Source organism: Hibiscus syriacus, unplaced genomic scaffold (genome assembly GCF_006381635.1).
Source record: "Hibiscus syriacus cultivar Baekdansim isolate YM2019G1 unplaced genomic scaffold, ASM638163v2 tig00116951_pilon, whole genome shotgun sequence".
Taxonomy (NCBI): domain Eukaryota; kingdom Viridiplantae; phylum Streptophyta; class Magnoliopsida; order Malvales; family Malvaceae; genus Hibiscus; species Hibiscus syriacus.
In genome coordinates this window covers 1728536-1743021 of record NW_024063482.1, presented here as the reverse complement: position 1 = coordinate 1743021, position 14486 = coordinate 1728536, and the positions used below count along the sequence as shown (strand labels likewise).

Here is a 14486-nt window from a genome sequence, read left to right as displayed (position 1 = left end):
TAAGCTCTCCCATCCAATTCGTTTCAAATCGTCTCCGAACCATCAGGTGTGGATCCAAACCTCAGGCTCACTCTCATTTAAGGTTTAAATATCGTCCTCATAAAACCCTATACTCCTAATCAAAGTATACTGTTCGGACACTTAAAAAAAATACTGTTCGGACACCATAAAAATCGCAGACAAAGAATCCGTCATTTTAGGGCATTGGTTTCTCACTCTTCTTTTGGCAATGGCGGAGGAAACGGAGAGTAACCAATCGACGATGGAGTCGGTAATGGAGAAGATCAGCGAGAAGATTCACGGCCATGATTCGTCTTCTTCTTCGGATCATGGGAAACCCGCTTCTCCTAGCTCCGTCAAGGCTAAGATTTATAGGTTGTTTGGACGGGAGAGAACTGTTCACCATGTTCTTGGTGGTGGAAAGCGTACGTACTCTCAAACCCCTCTTTCACTTTTCTTTTCAAGTAATGAGATCCGGGTTTGTGTTAGTTTTTTGTTTTTATGAAGTTGATGGACATGTGAGTGAAAATTACCGTGCAGTTAGTTTTAGAATGATCCAAAAACGTTACTTTGATGGAAGATTAACAGATCTGCATTTTATTTCACACTTTATGGTCTGTTTGGTAGCTAAGAAAATGCAAGGCTTGAGTTCCTATTTTTAAAATTATTTGGTGCAGTCGCTGATGTGTTCTTGTGGAGGAACAAGAAGAATTCGGCTGGTGTTCTCGGTGGAGCAACTGCAATCTGGGTCCTTTTTGAGTTGATTGAATATCACCTACTTACTCTACTCTGTCACATCTCGATACTCGCTCTTGCATTGTTGTTCCTCTGGTCCAACATTCATACCTTTATCCACAAGTAAGTTGTAGGCAATTTGCAGTAACTTAAGTCAATTGGGTTATCAAGTATAAGATTTGTTTGATCCTTAAAATAATCTAACCTTTTTCTTCATAGGTCTCCACCTCACATTCCACAAGTTCATTTGCCAGAGGAGCCATTCTTACAAATTGCGTCTGCTCTGACAATTGAACTTAACCAGGCATTGAAGCTGCTCCGTGATATTGCCTCCGGAAGAAATCCGAAGAAGTTTCTAATGGTGTGTCTACTTTTGATTTCAAGAATGCTTCATCTAAACTTCAGTTTGATTGGGGAGTCACTATAAATAATGCTATCCTTCTTTTTTGATTTCAGGTTGTGGCTGCTTTCTGGTTCCTCTCAATTGTGGGGAGTTGGTGCAACTTCTTAACCTTGTTCTACATATGTAATGATATCAGTCTCTTGTTTTTGGTACTGAGTCGATTTACCGATACGATATTGTAACAAATTTCCTTTATCTTCTCTATGTAAATCAGCTTTCGTGTTGCTGCATACTGTACCTGTTTTGTACGAGAAGTATGAGGACAAGGTTGATCCTTTTGCAGAGAGGGCAATGGTCGAGATAAAAAAGCAGTATGCGGTTTTCGACACCAAGGTTCTGAGTAAAATTCCCAAAGGTCCCTTGAAGACCAAAAAGGTTTAAAAGGCTCAGGAGTTTTAGCCTTACTGTCCGGCGAAATTTGGGTCGTTCCCGGCTTCCTGGTTGTGGTGCTGTGTTCTCATTAGCTAGAGGCACTTCTAAATCAAACTGTTCTCAAAAGTTTTGGTTTGCAATTCTAATTCTTAAAAACAAATCAGTTGTTGCCAATACCTCATGCTTGTAGATGCACCGGAAGGTGAAGGTTTTACCAGAGAACTTTGTTTCATTTTAATAACAATCAGTTTTTGCCACCTGATTTTGTGCTTTATTTATTGTTACAGCATAGTTGTTTCCTGAGATTTAACCCTATAAAACTAAAAATAATGTTGAATTCAATATTAGAAAAATTAATGGAGGAAACATTTGGTAAAATCAATTATTTATACACGTTATACTTTTTGTTTCCTGATTTTGTTCTTTATTTATTTTCTCATTTAATTGCCAGTGATAAAATTAAATAAATTCTTAAACTTTCAATCAAAATCAATTATTTCCTTAAACTCAATCAAAAAATTAATTATATTTTTAAAGTCAGCTAAAAAAAATTAGTTATGTCCTTTTACTTTATAGTTTAGAAGGATGATGTTTTCGTTCTTAACCATAGTCATCTATGTTTTATTATAATTCTTATTGTATTTTTTTCGTTCTTTTATATATATATATTTGAATGTTTATGTTGTTTTGTTTAACAATACTTCTCCTTCTTTAATGAAAATGATTAGTGATGAATCCAAAAATATTTGTGAGGATAGATAAATATATTAATAACGTAAAATCTTTCGTATAGGATGAATATAACTAAAATTTTGGATGGGTGCAATTAATAAAATAAATAACTATTCAAAGAAAATCAAGATTTCAGGGTGAAAAAATATAGATCTGTCTCTAAAAAATAGTGGGTACTTTTTTCTATGATTGTAGCACATTTTATCTATTCTTGTATTATTTTCTCAGGATTATATTTGACGTCCTCTCTCCAATTAATATTTATTTGATTATCTTGTCGATCTATCTTGATTTAAATTCTCGAAAGAACTGTTCTTCTCATATTGATAAGTAATCACAGTCATCTCAAATAAGTTATACACGAGTTGTGATAAAATGAATTATTAATGTCGACTCATTATATTCATTTTTATATTATGTTAATATATAATGTTTATCCTTTCATGTGGACCATAATGTTTATTTATATATTTTATTATTTTGAATTGTTTGATTCAATTTTTAAATCATTTTAATGTATAACTTTATTTTCATTATTTAGCGGGCAGATGATATTCTTCGATGGTTTCAAGGGAAATGATTGATAAGTCTGATTAGTATACTTTAGTTTGTGTAGGCTTTTCTTGTTTGTGAATATAATTTTATTAATTTAAGAAAACCGTGCACATATGAATCGAGTTCGTAACATAATAATCAAAGACGTTGGTTGAAATGAAAATTTAAGTTCAAACTCCACACCTCCTTTACGTTATAAGAAAAAAATGTTATATTATCTCATATACAAGGATAAACATAGAATTTTATATTATGAGATGTAAACTTATAAAATTTAAAAAGAATGAAAATATTTTTTAATAAAAATACATAAAAAATTTAAAATATATGTTAATTTTAAATTTTTAGATACGATTGTCATTGTCTACCCTTTCTGTCTATCCCTACCCATACATTTCTGTCTATCCCTACCCATACATGCATGAAAGAGTGCATAAAACGCCTATCATTCTTAGATGCGTGGAGTCGTAAGCTCATCCGTCAGATTGCCGACATTTTCCAACATGCAAGCGTATGGCAATGTTTATGGTCTCTCCTTGTGCTCCTACAAGTTTTTTTTACCCATTTCAACATATTTGGTTAGGAAATGTGTACACGAGCTCTAGAACTATGCTTTAATCACATATCCAAGATGACTTTCAAAGAAACATACAAGTTTGCAATAATGAAACTGAATTTCTTTGTCAAATAGTGATGAACTCAGGGGAAGTCGAGGATAATTGTTATCTTAAAAGTTTCAAATTATCATATATTTTATAGGTGTCATAACCGTCTTTCAGGTGGGCTCCGGAATTGGGTTTCGACTTAGGAAAATGGGTTAGGAGTCGCCACCGACCATTTATTTTATAAAAAATAGGTAGATCGAATACCTTAATTTTTACCTGATATGCGTCTTTCCAAAGATGTGTCGGATTTGGGAGTCGGTTACAGTCAAGAAAGGGTTAGCACCCTTGAACTGCCATTTCAGTACTATGTAATTTCCAGTTGTCTTAAATTAAGAAAATTGTAATTTTGAATTAAAAGGTAAAAATACGATCACAATTACTTACCTTAGCTAGTTTTAAAAGCTTACCCTTAAGAGATACGATCACAATTACTTACCTTAGCTAGTTTTAAAAGCTTACCCTTAAGAGAGTTAAGAAATGTGTTAGATAAAAAAATGAAAACAAATAAGATAAAGAGAATAAATAAACGTGAATAAATAAAACGAAGATAAAAAAAATAAAATAAAATAAAATAAAGAGAAGAATAATGAATAAATAAAATAAATAAGATAAAAAAAGAATTATAGTAAATAATATATATATATATATATATGTATCAAATGTTTAAAAAAACCTATATCAAAGTTAATAAAATAAAATATATATATATATAATATATATATATATATATATATATATAAAATATTTAAACAACTCCCCCTCACCGAAAGTGGGGAATAAAATTTGCTTAGATGATGACAAAGGGGTCCAAGTAATGATATTTCAAAGGTTAGTTAGTGATATATATAATAATAATATATACATTTAATAATATAAATAATAATAAAGACAAGAGTAAAAAATAAAAATAATAGAATATAATAATAATAAAAATCAAAAATAATAAAAAAATATAATATATATATATATATATAAAGTTATAAGATATTGTACGTGAATAAAGAAATAATCAAAAAATAATTAAGAATATATATATTAATAATAGGCATATAAATAAAATATAAAAAAATACGTATACATAAATAAAATAATAAAAATAATAATATAAGGGTTAAATTGAATTAAAAAGTAAATTGGGTGGTCAAATTAAAAGAAAATCAGAATTAAAGATCAATTCAGAACGAAATTAGGGTTAAATTGAAGTTTTCACAAAGCGGGGGACCAAAACGAAACCTCCCCTTTAATACGCAGAAACAAGCGGATCCTTCCCGGGTCTGGGTCAACAGGCGAGTCGTCAGTCTGATCTATGGGCCGAGTATTTAAGTTAAACAAAAAAAATTAAACCTTATTCCTCTCATTTTCAAAACAAAAAGCCCCCTCATCTTATCCTTTTTCTCTCGGTGTTCTTGTGTTCTTGAAGAACACATGAACACCACCGCATATTCCAGATTCCAGCCACTATGCCACCTCGTTGGCCGCCGTTGATCGGCGCCGATCGTCGATTATCGACGACGAAAATTTAAAAAAAATTTCTTTTTTCGAAAGTTTATCTCATCTTCTTTCCGAAAATCAAAGAATTTTTCTAAAAAAATTAGCCTCAGGGGCATATCTATGTTCGAAGATCTTGCAAAGTACCCCCCATTCATTGGCTTAATGGGTTTTAAACCGAAAGAAAACGAGACATGCAAGCCAAGGGAAATCGAAAGTAAGGTAAGAACAAAATGGTACCTTTATTTATTTTCGAACTTGTTACAAAAAGGCTTCGTATTTGCTTGTGATCTTGGCGTATTTTTTTGTATTTCATAATGATATCCCCCCTTTAAATGCGAGATTACATGAGTATTTATAGTCTAAAAAACAACCTATTTTTAATGTTTGATTTCGAGTGGGATTCTAACATGGTTGTTTGTTGATTTGTGGATGGTTAATGCCAATGAAATTATCGGTTGTTGTTTGTTGCCGAGTGAATTGGCGTGTTGAGCGAGTTGTTGGAGAAGTCTTCGGATGAGGGGGATGTGGCAGCGAAAATTTAGTGTCTACAGCTGCCCCTCTTTGTCCTTTTTCGTGAAACGAAAAATAGGATAAAGATAAAATGACACAAATTTTCGTTCGGTGGAGTTGAAGAATAACTCCTTGTCGAATTGAGTTACGGATGACCCATCCATCGTGAAGTCGAGTCCGTCTTGAAATGATATGGAATTGAAGTTGTAGCTCAGAATCAGGATATGGCTTTAAATTGCCATTCACCTTGGTCTTCTTCTCGATTTAAAGATCTTGGTTATAAAATTCGACTGGAAAGTAGTTCCTTAACTCCACCGTGGGGTTGATAAGCCCTTGAACTGAATGGAATCAAACTCGAAGGGTCTTCATTGACAGATAGCTTTTCTCGACTTAAGCTATGCTGCCGGAAAATGATTTATTGTCACTAAGGCACGGTTAACCCAGGCCTTCTTCTTGACTTGAAAACCTTGATTGCAACCGGACAGTAGTGTAATTGAGGTATCATCGAGCTGAATGGAATCGAACTCGACCAATTTATTGACAGATAACCCTTCTTGCCTTGAGCTATTCTGTAAATTTGGTTTGCCTCTGAGCTGAGTGTAATCGAATTCGAAGGTCTTTAGCAGATAGCCCTTCTCGACTTAAGCTATGCTGTAAATGATGGTGCCTTTGAACTGAGTGTAATCGAACTCGAATATCTTTTTGTGACAGATAACCCTTCTAGCCTTGAGTTATGCTGCAAATGATGTACCCTCGAAGCTGAGTGTAATCGAACTTGAGGGTCTTTGGCAGATAACCCTTCTCGACTTAAGCTATGCTGCAAATGATGTGCCTTGGAGTTAAACGTAGTCGAACTCGAAGGTCTTTGGTTGGCAGATAACCCTTCTCGACTTAAGTTATGCTACAATTGTTATGCCTTGGAGTTGAACGTAGTCGAACTCGAAGGTCTTTTGGTCACAGATAACCCTTTTAGCCTTGAGTTATGTTGTAAATGATGTGCCCTCGAAGCTGAGCATAATCGAACTCGAGGGTCTTTAACAGATAGCTCTTCTCGACTTAAGTTATTCTGCAAATGATGTGTCTTGGAGCTGAGCTTAGTCAAACTCGAAGGTCTTTAATTGGCAGATAACCCTTCTCGACTTAAGCTATGTTGCAAATATAAAAATTGGCTTCCCTTCATAGGTCTAAGACGGTCGTAATTCTTCTGGTGGTTCCCCTAAGCGGGTCTGGGAAAGCTCACTGATAAATTCTGTCAGTTGGATATCTATCGTTGTGGAATTGAAATCTGGCTTGAAAGTGTTAACTGAAAACATGTTGCTCATGGTGAGTTTGAGCCGAACTGGATTTGATCTGAATTGGTTCTCGAACCTATCTGAAATTGGTTCTGAGATATGTAGATATGTCAAGTCAGTTGAGGTGTAGCTTCTCACTGATGAGTTAAGCAACCACCATCATTCTTTAAAAGCGCTTATGAATCAAGTATCCTTCATCCTGATGTCGAAACTTTACTCTAAAAGCTACAAAAAAATCATGTATGCAAAAAAAATGATAAATGTGATGCTCTTAAGTATGCCTAAGATGCATGCAACATGAATGAGTAATGTTTTATCTCTTGGATTGGAGTCCCGTGTTTTGCCTGCCAATCTGGTTCATGGAATCGATCGTGCCCCATCCTCTTTTCAACCTTGGGCTTTACAGACCTTTCATATCTGAGACTGTTCTGTTTGAAAATGTTTTCTCATTTCGCAATTGAATCAAATTGTAAATGTGAGTTCAAAGAATATCGAAGGAATCAATAGCTCTTTTAATGCTTTCAGAGTTATAGTTCTTTGAAAAATGTTCAAATGGATGCGTTGTCTTTAGGTTGACCTAAGGTTTCAGCCATAAAAAGGTCATTTTTTTGTAATTGTAACAGACTTTTCTTTGGCTTGGCATTTTAATTGGATGCGGACAAAATGACGCAACTAGCCTGATCAATTAATATACCTTCTATTTCGGTCCTCTGAAATCTTCCATTTATTCAAGTTTTGTAAGCTCTTCTAATAAAGATAGTGTAGAAATATCGATCTAAAAATGAAATTCTTGAGTGCTCATGTGTATTTGACTATAACAAGTGTTCCTTAACTCCCTTAGTCCATTTTACAGAAACTCCTTATTTAAATTTTCCATTAAATGGCTAGCTGGATCCATAAAACCAGAGCATTTAATCAATTACTCTAGAGGGACAGCTTAATACATAAACACCTTTATCAGGTTAGCTGAATCTTATCTATAAAGCCGGGGCGTTTAACCAATTGCCTTAGAGGGACAGCTCAAGCTTTATTGTATAGTATAATTACCTTTATCAGGCTAGTTGAATATTATCCATAAAGCAGGGCGTTTAACTAATTGCTCTTGAGGGACAACTCAAGCTTTATTGTATATATATAATATTATAATCTGGGTATACGGATCCAATTTCTTAAGTTTGTCAAGAAGAACCTGTTATAGTCTATGTGTTGTTAAAAGTCAAGGAATCTCATCTTTAGAGTTCAATTTCCAAGCAACTGACCTAAACTAGATTCACCTACTCGACTATTCCATCTGTGAATATCGGGATCATCACTGAACGTCTTAAATAAAAAGCATAGTAATGTCATATGCAAAATGATGCCACATGTTGTCCGCACCTTATGAAAGGAAAATAATATATTGGTTAATTGCAAGAGAAGGGTACGGTGTTTGAGTGTATATTCCGGGTAAGGCCAAAGTCTTGGTTTTAAATCATGTTACTCCGTCATAGATCTATAACTTTGAACCATTTACAGAGTTTCTTAATTCAAATGATATTCAAAGAATTGCAAGTTTGCAAATGTGATTCATTGTTTAATATCTTTAAGGTAACATAAATTTATTTGAATGTCCTTACACAAACTTGAGAGAGAGAAAAAACAAATTCAAACAAAATGTCTCAAATTATGAAATGGTCTTCTTCACTTGGATGCCCCTAAGTTGTTGAAGTCAATCCGGTTCTAGTTACGCATTTTCTGTACGACTTTCTTGAATGCATAACAGTTCTCAATTGTGTGCCCTAGGACACCGCCGTGATATTCACAATGTGCATTCTCGTCATACCACTTGGGGTATGGGGGCTTCATGGGTTCCACCGGGTATGGTGACACTACATGGGTGTCAAGAAGTTGATGGTAAAGCTCTTTGTAGGCCCTGTGAATAGGGTCGAAATATTCTCTTTCCCTCTTTGGTTCTCTGGAATCTTGTTTAGAAGTACCTGACGGTACAACTACAGTTGATTTTGGTTTGGAGATTGTAATACCTTTATCGACATGGTTGATGTTGTTAATCTCTCCGTCCCGCTCTCACATAGGAGGTTTCCTACTGGCCTCCTCATCCTTAATGTTGCCTTGCTTTATGGCCGACTCGATCATTTCTCTGGCCATAACCAAGTCTGAAAAGCTTCCTGATGTGATCGTAATCAGGTGCCCGAAGTATGGAGCCTTCAGGGTCTGTACGAAGAGCTTTCAGGTTTCCTTTTCATCCAACGGTGAATGAACTTGCACAACCAAGTCCCTCCATTTTTGTGTGTATTGCCTGAAACTCTCGTTATGCTTCTTTTCCATGCTTTGTAGCATAACTCGATCTAGCCTTATGTCATTGACATGCTTGTATTGTTCCAGAAATGACTTGGCTAGGTCCTTTCAGGTCTTGATATTTGATTGGCTTAGCTGGTTATACCACCGGATGGCTAAGCCCGACAGACTCTCCTGGAAATAGTGAATCAGTAGTTGATCGTTTCCATCATATCCTGTCATCTTTCGACAGAACATGGTGATGTGAGCGGATGGGTAATTGTTCCCGTCAAACTTCTCGAATTCAGGGGACTTGAATTTCGGAGGAAGAACTAAGTCTGGGAATAGACTGAGTTCTACGGCATCGACTCCATGGTAGTCATGGTCTCTCTTAACTAGCTTCATTTGCTCCTCCAACTGCTTGAGTTTTTCCTCCATCATCTTCTTCGCTTTGTCATCTTCGTCCAAATCCGGTACATGGTAATAACTCGAATTGTTCTTAGGGTTAAATACAGAGGATGAAGGCTTCACTTTGCAGCAGATGAGTCCCCTCGAAGTTCTGGTAAGATTTCAGGTGAGATAACCACTTGCGGGGTAGGTTGTATAGTTACCCTTTCCGGTGAACCTGCCCCAGGCGCACTGGTCTGTTGTAGGCCAACTAACTTGGCAACGATCTGATCAACCAAGGACTCTTGGTTCTTTGTGATTGTTTTCAGAGTATTTCGACTGCTCTGGTTTATCTTGTCTTCTAGCTCTTTCTTTAGTTTCAACATATTCTCCTCGATTTGTGTAATTATGGCTTTCATCCTCTTCTTCTTCAAACGGGTGTTATGCGGATGAGGTGTGTCCAACGCTTGAGGCGGTGTATCCAGTATTTGCTCCTTTTGATGAGACATGTTTATGTTAGTTAATGCGAATGTAAAGAAAAATGACAAAATGCAAAATATGTCTAGATGCATAATGCATGAAATGTTCGAGTCATTAATCCAAAAAAATGTGTATGTTATTAGAAATAATCCTTATTGGGGACAAAAGTGTTTTATCTTTTAAGAGGCAAAAATATTCTGACAGTTTCTAACATGTTGATTAGTCTTCCGCCTTCGTCTGTCACAGGTTGAATAATCTGTCGAACCGCTCTGGCTTCCGTGCCAATGTTGAATTGCTTTTTGTACTAGCCCAAGAAGTCTCGAATAACTGTATCTCTGGTATTTCTCTTTTGTTGAACATGTTCCCAACGAATACGTCATTGGAGCCCTCAATTGATAGGAACTATGTGAAGTTCATTCGTCAATTTTTTTGAATTCATCAGCAATGGTCTCCAATTTAGCTAGGGTTTCACCATCTTGTTCTCGTAGTTTTCGAAAGGACTCTCCGGGTCAGTAATCTTTTCCTCGTCTTGCCCCTGCAATCTTTGTCAGTCAGTTCTTTCAAGATAGACTTTCATTATGCTTGATGTAGACCCGGTTCATTCTGAGTCCTTTATAATGCAGTAGAGTGATGTACTCTTCAATTGTGGGCACCACGTGTTCTGGATTGAATATGACACTTAGTCGCCTTATAGACTATCCTCTATATTTTCATATCTTGTATTACAACCCCTTTGTTCATTAGTTCAGATTATTTGGTGTGTAACAAACACCTTTTTAGGGATCAATGGCCTCTTGTTATGATGCAAATGCTAAGAAAATAAACACAAAGGCAATAAGTTAGTGAATATATAAACACACAAAAAAATGACAAAAGAAAGAAAGAAGAACACGAGGAAAAAAAGCAACATGGTTAGGGCAAAAATATTCTAGGGCATGAAATGGGGTTTCGAGGTAGCTCTATTTCTCTATAGTCTCCCGGTTTAGGTTCTAAAACGGTCCCCCTTGGGCTTACCAGACCCTTAGTCCTAAACCCATCGTAGGCTTGTGTGGACTAAGTTAAACTCGAGAGGACACATTCCCTTATGCTCATACGGAGAATAAATTCACACGAAGGCATAAGGTATATGAATCCCTAAGGTTACTTGCTAGGCCCATACGATGAATGAATTCACACGAAGGCGTCGCTTTCACCCCCACTTAAAAACGGGTTTGGAGCTCGGGTTTAGAGCCTTAGATGAAAAATCTTTAGGGGCTGAAATCATTAGAAAACGGTTAGTACAACTATTTACTCGAAAATATAATCAAAAGTAAGCAATAAGGATCGAAATGTTACCTTAAAATTTAAACTTACCCTTTTCGTTAAAAAGACAACTGGAAATTACCTTAGCCTGACTCGCTTACCTGCGTCCCCAGTGGAGTCACCAAGCTGTCGCAACCGTCTTTCGGGTGGGCCCCGAAATTGGGCTTCGACTTAGGAAAATGGATTAGGAGTCACCACCGACCATTTATTTTATAAAAAATAGGTATATCAGATACCTTAATTTTTACCTAATCTGCGTCTTTCCAAAGATGTGTCGGATTCTGGAGTCGGTTACAGTCAAGGAAGGGTTAGCACCCTTGAACTGCCCTTTCGGTACTATATAATTTCCAGTTGTCTTCAAATAAGAAAATTGTAATTTTGAATTAAAAGATAAAAATACGATCCCAATTACTTAACTTAGCTAGTTTTAAAGGTGTACCCTTAAGAGAGTCAATAAATGTGTTAGATAAAAAAATGAAAACAAATAAGATAAAGAGAATAAATAAACGTGAATAAATAAAACGAAGATAAAGAAAATAAAATAAAAATAAAATAAAATAAAATAAAGAGAAGAATAATGAATAAATAAAATAAATAAGATAAAAAAAGAATTATAGTAAATAATATATATATGTAGCAAATGTGTAAAAAAACCCACATCAAAGTATTAATAAAATAAAATAATATATATATATATATATAATAGTATTTAAACAACTCCCCCTCACCGAAAGTGAGGAAGAAAATTTGCTTAGATGATGACAAAGGGGGCCCAGGTAATGATATTTCAAAGGTTAGGTTAGTGATATATATAATAATAATATATACATATAATAATATAAATAATAATAAAGACAAGAGTAAAAAATAAAAATAAAAATAATATAATATAATAAAAAAAACAAAAATAATAAATATATATATATATATATAAAGTTATAAGATATAGTACGTGAATAAAGAAATAATCAAAAAATAATTAATAATATATATATTAATAATAGGCATATAAATAAAATATAAAAAAATATACGTATACATAAATAAAATAATAAAAATAATAATATAAGGGTTAAATTGAATTAAAAAGCAAATTGGGTGGTCAAATTAAAAGAAAATCAAAATTAAAGATCAATTCAGAGCGAAATTAGATCAAAATTGAAGTTTTCACAAAGCGGGGGACCAAAACGAAATCTCCCATTTAATACGCAGAAACACGCGGATCCTTCTCGGGTATGGGTAAACAGGCGGGTCGCTAGTCTGATCTATGGGCCGAGTATTTAAGTTAAACAAAAAAATTAAACCTTATTCCTCTCATTTTCAAAACAAAAAGCCCCTCATCTTATCCTTTTTCTCTCGGTGTTCTTGTGTTCTTGAACACCACCGCATATTCCAGATTCTAACCACTGTGCCGCCTCGTCGGCCGCCGTTGATCGGCGCCGATCGTCGGTCATCGACGGCGAAATTTAAAAAAAAAAAAATCTTTTTTTCGAAAGTTTATCTCACCTTCTTTCCGAAAATCAAAGAATTTTTCTAAAAAATTAGCCTCAAGGGGTAGATCTACGTTCGAAGATCTTGCTAAGTACCCCCGTTCATCAGCTTAATGGGTTTTAAACCGAAAGAAAACGAGACATGCAAGCCAAGGGAAATCGAAAGTAAGGTAAGAACAAAATGCTACCTTTATTTATTTTCAAACTTGTTACAAAAAGGCTTCGGATTTGATTGTGATCTTGGTGTATTTTTTTGTATGTCGTAATGATATCCCCCTTTAAATGCGAGTTTACATGAGTATTTATAGTCTAAAAACAACCTATTTTTAGTGTTTGATTCCGAGTGGGATTCTAATGTGATTGTTTGTTTATTTGTGGGTGGTTGATGCCAATGAAACTGTCGGTTGTTGTTTGTTGCCGAGAGAATCGGCGTGTTGAGCGGGTTGTTAGAGAAGTCTTCGGATGAAGGGGATGTGTGTTATAGATTGAAGAGAAATAGAGAAGAATTCAAGAGAAAGATGAGAGAATATGAGAGGATTCAGAGAGAATAAAAGTTCATTTATTCATTTTCTGAGCATAAATGACTACAAGCATGGATTTTTATTTAGTTACAAAAATAGTACTGGGAATCTAAATTCTGCCAGCTGGCATTAATACTAACAGATTGCTAACAGACTTGATTTGTATCATTTCTCTTCTCAGCCTGCATTGGGCCATTTGATCTGGGCCGCTCTATTGTGCTTCTGGACTGCTCCAACTCAGCCTGCTCTATCTCGTCAGGTAACTTAATCATCTGACCCTCTTTTGATTTAATTCCTAATTTACAATTTTCAATCCCTAATCCTCGAGCAACTATCCCCAATTCATCCCCTCTCTCGTCCATTCCCAATCTCTTCTCTCCTCGCCGTTCTTCTTCTCTTCGACGTTCTTCTTCTCCTCCGACCATAACAATACCCACCCCACCAGAAGATCCTTGTCCCCAAGGATCAAATCCAGGAAACTGACCTTTCAGAACTGTATAGTCCTCCCATGTGTCATTTGATTCATCCAAATTATCCCATCGAACCAGAAGTTGAGTGACTGGCTTACTGTTTCGATTCACTATACGCTTAGCCAAAACCTTTAAAGGTTGAACTCTGAATTGTCCCTCGTCATCTATTGCAGGAGGGTCTGTTGCAACAGTAGAGGAATCCCCAATAAATTTCTTTAGAAGGCTCACATGGAACACTGGATGAAGTCTTGACGAATCTGGTAAGTGTAATCGATAGGCCACTTCACCAATTTTTTCCAGGACTTTATATGGCCCAAAATATTTAGCTGCTAACTTTAGGTTTTTTCGCAGGGCTAATGAAGTCTGTCTGTATGGCTGTAGCTTCAGGTAAACCATATCCCCCACATGAAAAACTCTTTCTGATCTTTGTTTATATGTTTGTTGCTTCATACGGTTGCTTGCTAATTCTAAATGTTACTTGACCAATTGTCTGATATTCTCTCTACTTGTCATAATATCTTGTACTGATTGCACTGCAGTATCTGTGGTGAAACATCCTCAATACCGGGTTAGTGACTAAATTGAAAAGTTTCAAATTTTGGTGATTAAAATAGAATGAATGAATAGTATAAAGATATATATGTAAATGATTGTGTAGGATTGAATTGAAAGGAAGTAGGAATGGAAGGGCAAAAGAGTCATTGCAAGGATCAATTAATTAAACAAGGGATAAGGATATATATGAATACAAGTGGGTTGAAAAGGAGAGAACCAAAGGCTTCCAGACTTATCTTCTTCTTCTTTCTT

At 35.3% G+C, this 14486-nt stretch overlaps 1 protein-coding gene across 1 annotated transcript; it reads left to right on the top strand.

The window, feature by feature from the left end:
- Nucleotides 1–133: 133 nt before the first annotated feature.
- Nucleotides 134–1767, top strand: LOC120189154 (reticulon-like protein B5). Its single transcript, XM_039192488.1, has 5 exons — nucleotides 134–425; nucleotides 678–858; nucleotides 955–1096; nucleotides 1192–1261; nucleotides 1353–1767. The coding sequence occupies exons 1-5, from the start codon at nucleotides 230–232 to the stop codon at nucleotides 1517–1519; spliced, it is 756 nt and encodes a 251-aa protein (XP_039048419.1). The 5' UTR covers nucleotides 134–229; the 3' UTR covers nucleotides 1520–1767.
- Nucleotides 1768–14486: the final 12719 nt, after the last annotated feature.

Excerpts from the sequence above, each read along its gene's own strand:
- LOC120189154 (XM_039192488.1), top strand. The coding sequence starts at position 230 with ATGGCGGAGGAAACGGAGAGTAACCAATCGACGATGGAGTCGGTAATG. Across the intron at positions 859-954 it reads ATTCATACCTTTATCCACAA|GTCTCCACCTCACATTCCAC; the intron begins GTAAGTTGTAGG and ends TTTTCTTCATAG. Across the intron at positions 1,262-1,352 it reads CTTAACCTTGTTCTACATAT|CTTTCGTGTTGCTGCATACT; the intron begins GTAATGATATCA and ends TATGTAAATCAG.